Source organism: Hemiscyllium ocellatum, chromosome 8, assembly GCF_020745735.1.
Source record: "Hemiscyllium ocellatum isolate sHemOce1 chromosome 8, sHemOce1.pat.X.cur, whole genome shotgun sequence".
In the NCBI taxonomy this organism is placed as follows: Eukaryota; Metazoa; Chordata; class Chondrichthyes; order Orectolobiformes; family Hemiscylliidae; genus Hemiscyllium; species Hemiscyllium ocellatum.
In genome coordinates this window covers 71185871-71200026 of record NC_083408.1, presented here as the reverse complement: position 1 = coordinate 71200026, position 14156 = coordinate 71185871, and the positions used below count along the sequence as shown (strand labels likewise).

General features: G+C 38.0%; 1 protein-coding gene across 3 annotated transcripts in view; it reads left to right on the top strand.

Moving 5' to 3' along the window:
- The window catches only part of frmd6 (FERM domain containing 6), a 131188-nt gene extending 121363 nt beyond the window's left edge, over nt 1-9825 (top strand). For all 3 annotated transcript variants that reach the window (XM_060829180.1, XM_060829181.1, XM_060829182.1), the window contains 2 exons: nt 1679-1770; nt 5574-9825. In XM_060829180.1, the coding sequence (XP_060685163.1) occupies nt 1679-1770; nt 5574-5861 (380 nt within the window). In that variant the 3' untranslated portion in view covers nt 5862-9825. The remainder of the gene's footprint in view (nt 1-1678; nt 1771-5573) is intronic.
- The last annotated feature ends 4331 nt before the right edge of the window (nt 9826-14156 follow it).

The following is a 14156-nucleotide window of genomic DNA, read 5'->3' as shown; positions in this document are numbered from 1 at the left end:
TGCTGTGGATGAACACATGACCAGATTTAACAATGACAATTTAAATGTGGCACCGGTGCTAGGTTTGCCATACATTCTGGCTGTAACATGTACCTTGGGCTGCGATGAGTGGGAGGATTGTGCTAACGAGAGGGGCACCACAGCAGTGCAGCACCTTGTTAATGAGGCCTGTTTGCGCCTTTCATGTGAGCAAACGCAGTGGCTCCCGCAGAGAAAAATCTCTATGAAATTCCATGAAAATGAGACGTAGCCCAAATATGGGAACATCCAGCCCACCAAAGTCCTCCTCTGGAATTTGGATGCTTTAAACAATGGCATAAGGGTACTGTGGACTCCATTGTGAAGCTGGGACAGATGATATGGGATTAGTACATGGACTTGAGCAGTCCAAAATGGCAGATTGTGCACCAGGTTGAAGTCAGAGGCTGTCTGATCCCTCAATCTGCAAGCATCTGGCACATGTGCAGCAAATCTGCGTGTGTGCACTATCAGTCAAAGTACAGCATAGTGGCATATAACACCCAATGGCTAGTTCCTGAGTTTGGGGTTTCAATAGCACAGCCAATAACAGCACTATAGATCCTAAGTTTATTAGTATAGGTTTTGTACCACAGAGTAATAAAGTGATTCCAAAATTGCTGAATAATGCCCCCCTCAGCAATCAGCTGAGCTTATTTCCTTGCTCTTCAGGTAACACTGTAGTCATGATGCAAATTTATGGTAATTTAGATCCATAATGTTGCCATGGTGCCAATGTTCTATCTAGACATCAGGAATATTGTGCCCAAAAGTCATACCATGAACAAAGGATAGAGAAATAACCCAGAGCGAGTGGCAGAGAGTAAAATACAGTGAATGAGTATAGAAAGAATTCAGGGAATTAAGAGTAGAAGAAAAAGAAGTTATAAAGAGAATGCATGAAGAAAAATTAAAAGGACAAGCAGAAACTGATCAGTTGTAATGTGTGTTGGGAATTGCTGCATCGATTCTCGAGAAATTGAGTTGAAAGACCGGGCAATTACGTGAGATGGTCAAACATTATTACTCATACTGTATTTTGAAATAATTTTTTGAAAGGAATCTGTCCAATTTGCAATTGAGTGTCATAACCAAGTTTCACCTGAAAATGATCAACTTCTGACACTCGTGCCCAAGACAATTCCACGTACACAGATTGGAATTGAGTTTTAAAAAGGTCTTGGGATGATTCAAACACTGCTGGACTGGGACTCCTTGGCTTCATTTGTTTCCTTGCTAGCTCTCCAAGGTTGTATTTCATGTCAGGATCATAAATTACATTAACAGTGTCCTTACAACAGGAATTACATGCTCCAACTGGAAACAGGAGAAATCCAGCAAGTTCAGGACACACAATCCAGAGGCTCACTACTGGGTTGCAGTTTTTTTCACTTTATTGAGGCTAGAAGTAGAGTGGCACAAATTAGTCCCAATTTGTAGAGAATTGGAACATCGTGCTATTTCTTCTTCACTACAGATTGCCAGATTTTATTTCTAAAATGGGCTAATATTGGCAAGTGCTGCTAATTCTCAACAGATTTTAATGCTAAGCTCACTTTATTCAATAGATAATGAAGCAGTGACTTCCTGGACACCACCTCAACCTATGTTTATAAAGGGTTCTGCAACCAAATTATGGTATCTCTCTTATTTGCTGCAGGGTTGATTGTACGGGAGCTGAGTTCTTCCACTTCCAGTTCTTCTGAAACAGTAGTGAGACTTTACGGCCAAAGTGTGGATTCGTTACCACAGGTGAGTTCACCCAAGAATAAAATGATGCTGTGTGTTCTGAATGCCCTTGATTAGATTTAATTAAACAAGTACCTATTTACTTTAATTTTAAAAATACTGCTGTACAACCGGTTTTGTTAGAACAGGACAGACAAACTAACCAACATACCATGTGATTATTTTCTGTTCTACACATGTTGAACTCCCTGCTTCTCTACCCTGTGGTAGCCCCATGGAAATGGAGCAAGTGAGGGAGGGCTAAGATGGCAGGAGGCATTGCCAAAATGGTTTGCCAGCTGGCATTAACCTTATTGCCTTTTTCTCCAGGTATGAGTTACATCCAGCAGATAAATGAGGTTCAAGAGTTAATATCTCTGTTTATGAATGGGCACCTGTACATTTACAGCCTAAGGAGGGAAAGTGGCTTCTACACTGCCTCCTGCTTCTTTTTAGATTCATTCACAGGATGTGGTCCTTGCTTATTAGACCGTCATTTATTCCTCCTGCCTAGCTGCTCCTGACAAGCTGTGGTGAGCTGCCTTCTTGAACCACTGCCTTGGTATAAGTGCTAGAAAGTGAATTTCTGGACTCTGGAACAGTGAAAGAATGGTTTTAAAAAAAAGTTTTCAAGTCATAATGATATCTGGCTTGAAGAAGGACTTTTGGACATCGAAGAGAGCAAGTGGGGTGCCAGTCATGTGGGCTGCTTTGTTCAAGATGGTTTTGATCTTGTTGAATGTAGGTGAAGCTGTGACCACCCAAGCAAGCGGAAAGTATTCCACTACACTCCTGCCTTGGGTCTTGTAAATGGCAGACATGCTGTGGAGAGTCTGCAGTTGAGTTACTCATAGAATTTCAAATGCTTTATCTGTTTTTTTTGCTGCAATGTTAATATAGCTGATCTAGCTCTGTTTCTGATCAGTGGTAAGCCTCAGGACATTGCTGATGCGGACAATCAGCAATTCTAATGGTGTTGAGTATCAAGGGAAAATAGTTACGTATTCTCTTTGTGGCACAAATGTTATTGGCATTTATCAACTCAAATGTGGATATTGTTGAGGTCTTGTTGCTTATGGATACTGAGTATCTGAAGAGTCGTGAATAGTCCTGAATATTGCACAGCCATTAGCAAAGATCCCTACTTCTGACCTTTTATGATTTTGCAATTCAAGATGGTTGGGCCTAGACTCCTAGTCTGTGGAACACCTGCAGAGATGTCCTGAGGCTAGGACAACTGACATCTAACAGCCGTCTTCCTAACCGTCTTCCTTTCTGCTAGCTGTAATTCCTGCCAGCAAAGAATTGCTTCATCCCTGATTCCCACAGATTCAGTTACGTTCAGACTCCTTTTCGCTGCACTTCAGTTAAATGGTTCCTTGATGTCAAGAGGAATCACTCCCTATCCAAGTTCAGCTCCTTTTAATTTATATTTGGATCAAGATTGTAGTGAGGTCAGGAACAACGTATTTCCTTATTGAACTGAAGCGAGCTTCAGTGAGCATGATCTTGCTGAGGAGGTTCTGGAGCACACCTTCAGTGTTATTGTGGCAATGATAGGGTTCACAGATTCTGTGCACTGCAAGAATGCTGAAGCCCTTGCTGATATCTGTTTGGCCTTTAGTGCCCTGCACCAAGAAATCTGTGGAACTTAATTCCAGTATACACTTCCTCAGAGTGCTGTTTTTGCAGATCCCATAATTTCACTCTGTTTTTCCACTGAAGTAGATTCCTGGAGATGATTTTTCTTCCATTGCAACAGGCACCCCAACAAGGTGACACTGTATTGATTGAGGCCTGGTGAGGGGAAGCAGTTTTCTCCTTTGGGCAAATCTTGTCAGATGTGGACTCCTTTACCCATAACGAAGGTTTCATGATATAATTCACCCAAAGGCAGAAGCGTATTTCTGACAAGGAAATAAAATATCACTCGTGCGCACGTTTACTATTCACTTTTTGAAAATGGCACAATGAAGAAGACAAGAATTTCCATTGCTTTCAAAAGAACACTTTATTTTTTTTGTCTGGTCAACAAATCAGTTGAACAAACCGGTACAGATGAAAATATAACAATGCTGTCCATAGTACAATGAACTCAACAATGGAGTGACCACATTTGAAGCTGGATTAGTTTTAAAAATGAAATACCTGCACAGAGCTCTGCAAAGTAGGCAGAAACTATTATGAGCAAGCTGTCCGTGGTGTTCTCTTTTGATGCTATAATAGTTTTAAAAGATCAGCAATACATATTAATTTAAATCAATTCCCCAGATTTCTGCAATACAATGGGGTGAACCTGCCTCTGTTATCTTTCTGGAACCTTTTAAAGGGAATTCAAAACGAATATTTACATTTTTACTTCTATTGGAATCCAAAGCAACTGTCCACTAGTTAGTACGTCAATACCATACTTAAGTACCTCCTATAGTTCCTGCTACCTTTTTATGCCGCCATCACGTTCCAAGAGCCAATAGCATATGTCACAGGAGTTGGACACTTTGGGAAACTAACATTTTCTTTTCTATCCAAGTTAGAAATGGAAAGCTTTTGACTTATTTCTGTATTGAATAATTTTGTTAGATGTTGCATGTTTCTGTAATGTGCATTTTTAGATTTCTTTAACCCATCGGTGTTACAAACCTTTCCTGCTGTATGCAGATATTCCCTATGACTAAATTCTGCCATAGATGAGGAATATTTCACATAGGATAGTTCTGTACCTAACTGTAGTGCCACAATGGCCAATAAAAAATTCACTGCTCGTATCTATAATTCATTTGGACCAGTAACCTTTTTGCAAAATGAGCTACTGTGACTTATACAGAGCTGCATGATGATGTAGAACTACCACTGACATGTACCCCAACCTGTTCTTTCTGCAATAATCCATGCCTTTTAGTGTACAACAATAGAAGAGTAGGTCAACAGAAATGCTTGCTTTCATTGCAACCCAACCCACCCGGTGAAAATGGGTTAAGTGGGATGTTTACAATAGCAACAATCAATGTATTCGCCTGGTCCTCTGAAATCACTCTGCCATCTTAATTTCAGATTCAATTAAATCCAGTATGCACCTGCTTGACATAGGTAGATATCTCAAATATGAGTCAGTCAGACTGTGTAATTTGGATATCAGTGCCAAAGTGACTGGAAAGGTCGCAAATTCCATTCAGCACCAAATTGAGGCAACCTTAAATCATGCCTAACCATATAGCTTTTGCAGTGCTGTGAACATAGTGATAAGTGAATATAGTGCTTAGTGGTGCACAGCTATCTGCTAATAGGCAAGTCTACAAAAATATATATTCCCAAAGAACAGCACTCAGCATGTTGGACCCTCAAGTCTGTCCAAACTGCATCCACTCAGTAGATCCAGATAAAATCGCAACATTTAATGGTGAACTTAAAACTGAAGCATGCATTACAGTTGAAGTACTGGCACGAGACAGTCGATACCCAAAAATATCAGTTAACATCCAAACTGATGATTTTATTTATCCATTTGGCTCATTATCCTTTCAATCAACTTAACTGGATAAATCATGTTTGTTTATATTCAAAAACTTTTAGTACTTGTGCACCTTGGGGTTTAGCTGAAACGGTGTTTCCAAAGAGCAGATTTACCTATTTTTATTTCTGGAATTAGAAGTTCAGCCATTCGGTTGAATTTGACAGCATCTAATATGAGCGACGTGAAGACTTGCCTTTTAAAATTTATTTGCAAATGATTTTGCAGCGATTCGGTTAGCAGTGACTTCTGATCAGTTAAAGTTTTGAAGTTATTTGAGTGAAATGGTTGCCTAATGTATTGGTATTGTTACATACAGCCTGTGTGCAGAAAACCAAAGACCTCCACAGACCGGCATAGCCAAAGCTTGGATGATATTCGACTTTATCAGAAGGACTTTACGGAGGTAGCCAACCTTTGCCAAGACGTTGCTCAGAGCTACACGTTTGGCTGTGCTCATGATCTGAGTGAGGAAAGTAATTGCTGTAACCGGTGCTTGGCAGAGCAGTACAGTGCAACAAAGGAAACCTTTATTGTCAAACGAACAAGTAAATATTCATCTTTGGACCTTACAGCTGATGACTCTGTTCCTGAATTTGTGGTTTGAATGTTGAACTTTTACTATGCATTAGTGATGTGTACTGTAAGTCTGGCTGCCTACTGCATTCCAATGACCTTCCAAATCGACTGCCTACACTTCTCTGTTGAGTTGAAAGACTTTTTGTTTCAATCATCCAACGAACAGTTAGTTTATATTCTGCAGTTCTTCCATGTTTCTGAACAAAAACAACTTAGAAAGCAATGGATGCCAAGAAGCCAAAGAAATATGTTAACAGGAGTCTAAAACAATGATAAGAAGATGTATATTTTTGAGAGTCAACGAAAGTTCAGTTACAGCAAGACAGTCAGAATTCTTTGCACATTGACTCTTCTGTGGAAAATTAGATCCACAGTGTTTGGAGTATTACAATTCAGTATTACACAAACAAAGATCTTTCTAAAAAAAAACTTGTCTTTTTTATCAAGCAAATGTTACGGAGTAAAACGTTAGGGTTTTTAACACGTGTTAGTGGCATCATTACTATGTTGTTGAGCAACTTCTTGAAAATATTTCAGTTAAAGGTATAGACTTGACCTTGGTACTGTGAACCTTGCAATGTTGTGCTAGTTCTGTTTTATTCTTGTACCTTTTTAGGTGCCTTTATTTTACTTGTTGTCAGATGTATATGAGTGCAGTGACAATCAGAATCTTTTCTCTAGCTGCAAACTTTCATCTCCACCCATAATATAAGAGACAAAAAAGAAAATTACTATGTTGTGGGAAATGATTTGTCTTCTATTTAGACACACAGTCATATTGGGGATTGAATCTAAATTTGTTTTATGTGAGGTGTGGGATTGTTGGCCAATTTGAATATTTTTGCAGTTAGCTGGTAAATTCCACTGATTTTTGAAGATGGGTGAAATCTTCCGCTATGTACCAGGAGATGACTGCAAATGTGTGAGTTGAGAAATCGAGCCAGTTATATTTTGCTGGTGAGTCAATGAAAGTACAAATGAGTGGGTAGCCCAATTGGACTTTGAGTTCCAGTGTACCAAGGGACAAATTCAAGTTGAGTACTTTTGAATTCCAGTAAATTTGTATTCAAAGACATGCTATTTGTTTATATGCAGTTACTCAATGCGTATAATTCTAAATTCACATTTCTGTTTAATTTGCTGTCAGATTGGTTTGATAACTATAGTTTGCATTGATTTTCATTCTAAATTTCAGTGTTGTACTAGTGTAAATATGACACAAACCAGCACAAGTCAAGCAATTTTTTTCAGTAATCATAGTCAAGAATGATAATGTCCCATATACATGAAAAGGTTCTCCGCTGCAGGACAAAGGTTATAATAGCAGATCATTAAACAGCCATTGGGATCCATCAAGCTTTACTCGTAGTATGAGTATAATAGATAACAAGGAAATTAATAGACCACATTAAAGGAATTTCATTTTTAATTTCATTAAGACCGTAACATTTACATTGTGGCTGATATACAAATTAGCTTTAAGATGAACTAGCTTTGTTGCTAAATGGCTAAATTTTCAAGCTAATACATAGTATTTTACAATACATTATTGATGGCAATATTTTAACATTTAGCAGCATTTTTGCAACTGGAAGTTTCTTAAATATTTTTTGATATGAAACATGTTTCTATGGTATTTTTATATAACTGATATTTTTACATGAAATTATATTAATCAAGTAGTTGTCAAGTGCAGTGCAATTTTTAGCAGTATTATGGCAGTTAGCAGTACTGGAGGCAGTATTATAAACTGATAATTTCAATAGATTGATATTTGTAAATAAATATTTTGTTTGGATAAGTAAGTTGGTTGGCCTTGTGAAAACATTGGATTACTCTATCCCTTCCCCACATGACGGTTACTTCATAAAGGATCAAGGTACTTTTTTTTGTCAATAAAGATGAATCAACTTACTATTTCCAGTCACAGAAGGCACTAATCACAGTGTATTGGGTTCAATAACAAGGTAGGCATAGTTTGGGGTTTAATCGGACTATGTAGATGTTTTTAATTCTGTGCAACCTTAAAACCTCCTTCTAATGAGATTACTAAGCTTACGATTGAATAATAGCAAACATTGTTTCATTGCATTCATGAAATATGGGGCATCATCGGCTAGGCCAGTGTTTTTTTGACCCTATCCCTAATTACCCTGGAGAAGGCAGAAATTATCAGTAAACATTATTTGTAAATATATCACATTCTTTTGAGTGCTCCAGTTTAGATTGAAGCTGTAGTTGCCGTCTAAAAATGCATCAAGAATTTTAAAACTTGTTGAATTCTCAATACTTATTACTGAAGAATGTATTGGCAATTTAGCCAAATTGATAAAAAAAATCCTTTGTTAACTGACCATATCATTTTAAATGGAGGCTTAATCATATACCTACATCAGATTTTTGAAATAGCAGAATTCCATGTTACAGTTAGATGAGGGATACAAAAGAGGCTGGTTATCCTCAGGTTAAGCTTGTAATTAAAGTCAACATGGCACAGACTTTGTCCCATATTATTACTTGTAAGACCAGCAGGTGTATGGCATTGAAATTCCATCTGCTCCACGATGATGAGGCAAAGAAGAGCAGAACTGGATGGTTGGTGATGCCCTTATTTCCATAAATATGTATATCAATAAAATCTGTGTTTCCAAAGATCAAGATCTATCAGTTAGTCTTTCATATGCATGTTTGTGACAGTGGTTCATGTATCCACAGAATCCCATAAATGCTTAATTTTCCTATCAACAATGTATCAGAATCAAATAACAGTTTCATGACAAGGATGTGAAAGGAATTGACATTAGCTAACACTTGTAGCAAATCCTCAGTAGGAACTAGTTATTACACTACTTAATGTGTACATTTTTAAAGGCATGAACAATTTATATGCATCATTCCATTTAGCAGAGTTATGAGAATTAGAAATGCACAGAGGAAGTGGATTATAAGTTAATTCACTTTGTGTTTGACGCCACTTGTGCAGCTGATCATTTGTGCAGAGGTAAAACAAACATCACTTTTGATGGTTTATCAAAACTCAATATTAATTGGCAATATGTCAGTTGATCAAAACTTCTGACATCCTAACATTCTTTACATTCAGCAATGTTAGGTGTTTTTAAGAATATTCTTTTAGAATCCATGTCTCTGGGATTTTCGGGGCTGTCGCGATGGCACATTGTTTTGAAAGTTGATAATGATATACTAGTTTACGTTGTTTGCTCTAATTGCCCTTATGCATGTGATTGTTGGACTTCTGCAGAATACCAGTAATCTGCCCAACAGAAACAAAGAATCTCTCTGTTAATTTGTTATTGGAAAATCAATCTACCATCTTATTAAATTGTTAAACATTTTGATTCCCTATTAACCGGTCAGAAAAAGAAAATAACAATCAACACGTTTGGTTTCGAATGAGGATTCATGTGATAAAAATGAGGCCCACCTTTGACTGGAATAATGATCTTCCATAGCTAATTAATTTTGGAATACATTGCTGCATCAAGATAAACATTCAAAAAATACTGTGGTACAAGGGTCCCAGGGTACGTCATCTTTAAATTTCTTAATGCTGTTTGAAACTAAACACAGAGATGGACATTTTTGGCTAAGCACTGCTTTAATCTTGCAAAGATATAATTTCTTTTATGTATCCAATCTTGATCTTTTGCTCATACTTTTTATTGGCTTCATAGAACCTGGGCTTAACGCCATCTTAATGTCCAGCAACATCTGGATCTATACTGAAACATTGCATTGGTTATTTATTCTAAAATAGGTTTTATGCATTAAATTTAAAAGGCCGTTTTTTTTCAACAGCTTGGTAAAAATTGTTATCTTCCATATTCTTTAATGTAATAATTGCACAAACGCATAAAATCCTTTCTGTGAAAGGTGCTCCTGTCAAAATATGTAAAGAAAGATAACATTGTGCAACTTGTAATTGAATTACTTTGGTAGAATGAAGTCCTATGTGTACCTTCAAGGTACAAATGCCAAAATATAATAAAAAGTAACTTTGTTTAAACATATTACTGTTCTGTGTATTAATTTTAAGTTGTCAAGTTTGTAACTGAAATTCTGTTATGGGTTATTGGATTCTGGTCTTTGTATCCCAGGGGATTGTCACTACAGTCTCCCCACATCAGTTGATCATTACTTGCAGAAGCTTAATTACAATGTGTGGAAGCAAGATGATATGACATTTTCCTTATCTCAATTCTAGGACTAGGATATGACTAGAATGATTGATTGGCACACAAGTTTATAGCGCAGATGGTAGTGTTTGCCTATGTCTTATTAATTGAAAGGCGCAGAAAAAAAAACATGTATCAAACCAACTTGCTTTAATTTTAAACCTTTGGACTCTTTCAAAAACTTCAGCTTTAAAAATCTGTATTGGAATTTTCAAATATTATCCATATCCATATACCATTTCACGTATTGGTTAAATTTCCAGTGGTTCTGCATAAGAGAATTTTTACTGCACCTTTCTTAATTTTAAAAGAAGTATGAGATGAACCCAGTGATCATATACTGTATTGTACATAGGGAGGTGATAGCCTAATGGTATTATGGCTTAACATTAATCCAGAAATTCAGGTAATGTTCTGGTGACCTGGACTTGAATCCTGCCATGGCAAATGGTGGAATTTGATTTTAGGTTTTAAAAATCTGCAATTAAGAATCTACTGATAACTCTGAAAAAATTGCCAATTGTTGGGCAAAAGTTCATCTGGTGTCACTTGTACCCTTCAGGATGGAAACCTATCATCTTCACCTGGTCTGGCCTACATATGACACCAGACCCACAGCAAAAGTATTTTCTTATTATTGCCCCTGAAATGGCCTAATAAGCCACTTAGTTCAAGAGTAGCCAGGGATGGGGAATAAATGCTGGCCAGCCAGTGATATCCACACCCTATGAGTGAATTTAAAAAAGAATTAATCAGTCCATGTTTACTGACCAGTCAAGGAACTTAAAAATACAGAGATCTGTATATATTCTCAGTGAATTTTCTCATTTAGAATGTGAAATCAGTGATCCCATCAATAAGAATCAGCTAGTGGATCACCATTAAGATAGCCGTTTTTTAAAATTCTCAGTGCAGCCAATGGCAACTGCACAGTTAATGTGTTTTAAAGAGCTTTTTCATTGTAGCATTTTCTGAACATTCAACCTCTTTCTAAAACACATTGAACAGGCAAAGGTTGCAGATTTAGCAGCTAAAGGCTTTGCTAATATTAAACATGATAGAAACAGTCCCAAAATTCCAGGGTTTTAGTAATGGCTGTGGAGAGAAACTGCTTCTTCTGAAAAATGGATCTGAAACCAGTAGTCATTAATTTAAAATAATTGGCAACAAAACAGGGTAATGAAAAGAAATGGCAGAGGCACTTTCAAAAGTCAATCAAGTAAGTGTCATAAGAGGAGAAAGTGAGGACTGCAGATGCTGGAGATCGGAGCTGAAAAATGTGTTGCTGGAAAAGCGCAGCAGATCAGGCAGCATCCATGGAGCAGGAGAATCGACGTTTTGGGCATAAGCCTGAAGAAATTCAGGCTTATGCTCGAAACGTCGATTCTCCTGCTCCTTGGATGCTGCCTGACCTGCTGTGCTTTTCCAGCAACACATTTTTCAGCATGTACCATAAGAGGACTAACTTGGAAAGTTTCTGGGAGAATGTTGGGGTGTGGCACTAACCTAGAGAACATTTTCAGAGTGCTGAAGGTTGCAGCAACCTTTTACTAGAAGAAGAACAAAGCATATTAGTTCAAGTTATGTCTGAAACTAAATAAAAGCAGCCTAAATGGAAAATATTAACAAAACGTATTTCTTGGAATTCCAAAGCTCAAAGTTAAAACTATGTTCTTGTAAAATCTACCATAATCAAGCAAGCTGTGTAGTTGCTAGGAAATAATTGCTATATCCACATATTATGAATTAACACGTCAGTTATTTTATGCCTAGATGATTTGAAAAGCTCCCTGTGTTTCTCAAAAATGAACATTGATGTTAACCTTAAAGAACAGCCCTTCCTGGACCATTGCATGAATATCGGAGTCTCTTGAAATTGACAAAAAATAGCTAGTATAGTACTATAGGTTTAATTTGTCTGTGGACCCACAGTACATGACAAATGGAATAACATTTAGGATGTAGGATCTTTACAAAATAGTATTCTAAATCATAATCCATTCAATTAACTTCACCTGATTTGTTTGTTTTGTTATTTTAGAATTGATGGATGCCACACTAAAAGAAACAGAAATTTAAAATGTTGCATTTGTCCTGCAGCAATCCACTGTGTCAGTTACATTTAAGTATCGTATATAATAAAGCAGAAGGTACTTTCTGTACAGGAGGAACTGTGATGCCCTGTCTCAGGATAAGAGTCCCTAGATACTGCATGTAATCAACACAGGGTGTGATAAAGCACATCGTATGGCTGCTGGAACACAGCTTTCACTGCTTGAACCACTCTGGAGGTATAATGCAGCTGTCACAGAGCACATCAGGACTTATGCAGCAACAGACCATCTTAACCTCCACCATGATGACAGCATTGCCGTCACCATATGGTGGGGAGGAAGAGAAGGCAAGTAGGTGATAATCGCTAAGATAGTGGCTGTGGTTGACTTATCCAATAAGTGAAACCAATAAATGCAGCCTCAAGATGTCATTCATTAACTGGTCCACATCTTCCCCCTCAGCCCCCAACCATCACAATCTGCTTGAGCACAATACTAAAATAAAAGCCATTGCAAAATAAATTTTCCAAACGAAATGTATAAATAAAACCATATCATCCATTATGTACCATATCATAACTGCACAGCAATCCAGTCAATCTCGTTCCCCTGCTCTATCCCTGTAAAATTTATTTACCCTTTCAGTTTCATTCATTGTCTCTGCTTCCATCCTTCTACTCAGCAGGCAGTTTCAGGTCCATTTCACTCACTGCAAAAAAAAACTTCCTTAGCTCTCCCCTGCATCTATTGCGTAAAATGTACTGTTAACTAATGGGAAATCATTGTGTTAAGTTGTGATGAAGTAGGGTGGGTAGAAGGTTGTGTGGAACATGGACAGCACAGACCAGTTGGCCTCACTGCACTCTCCCTATCAAAACAAATGGCTGCACAGATTTGGGCTTTCACTCCAAGACAATGGGAACTCTAACTCCTAGAACACCCACCATGCGTTTGTGTGTGAACATGTTGAGCTGTATGTGAGGCAGTCTCTTTAAAGAGGGACAGTGCTATCTGAGTTCAGGGTTCCACCAAGGCATAGGCCTCAGTCACTTGCATCCTCCTCTCCCAGGCCCTGTGAAGAAGCCTTCCTGAGTTGCTGTAGTGCATCTTGTAGATGATATCAACAACTACTCCTGCGTGCCAAGCAAGGGACTGAATGTTGAAGTTGTTGGATGTGATGTCAATCAAGCAAGCTGCTTTGTCATGGATGTTGTTGAGCTGTTTAAGAACTGCACATATTCCAGCCAAATGAAGATTATTCGTTCTCACTCCTGACTTGTATGTCGTGAGTGGTGGATGGGCTTCTGAGAGTCAGCTTCCTGATGAAGGGCTTTTGCCCGAAACGTCGATTTCGCTGCTCCTTGGATGCTGCCTGAACTGCTGTGCTCATCCAGCACCACTAATCCAGAATCTGGTTTCCAGCATCTGCAGTCATTGTTTTTACCTACAGTATTAGTAGAGTTGGTTCAGTTTATTATCTGGTCAAAGGTAATCCCCAGAATGTTGACAATGGATTTCAGGAATGGTGATGCCATAAAAGTGTTAAAAGGAAATGTTTAGAAGCCCTCTTGTCTGACTCTTGTGTGCTGTGACTGTTCCTTACCATTCATCAGGTCAAGAATAATTGTTGTCCAAGTCTTACTGTATTTGGACATGGACTGCTTCAGGATCTTAGGAATTGCAAACAGCGATAAACATTGTGCAATTATCATGGTACATCCGCACTTCTGATCTTGTGGTGAAGGGAAGGCTATTGATAAAGCAGCTGAAGATGGTTGGGCCTCAAACCTGCAGAGATGTCCTGGGACTGACATGATTAACCTTAAACAACCACAATCACCTTTCTTTTTGCTCGGTATGAGTCCAACCACTGAAGGTATTTTTCTCCTTATCCTCTTTGACTCCAGTTTTGCTGGGGCATCTCAATGTCGTGTTTGTTCAAATGTGGCTTGATAACAAGGCCAGTCGTTCTCACCGCAAGATTTTAGAGGCAGTAGACATACATTTCTATTTACCAGTGTTAGTATCCGAGTGCCATACCAGCTCATGACTTTAAAACTAATAGCCAAGAAG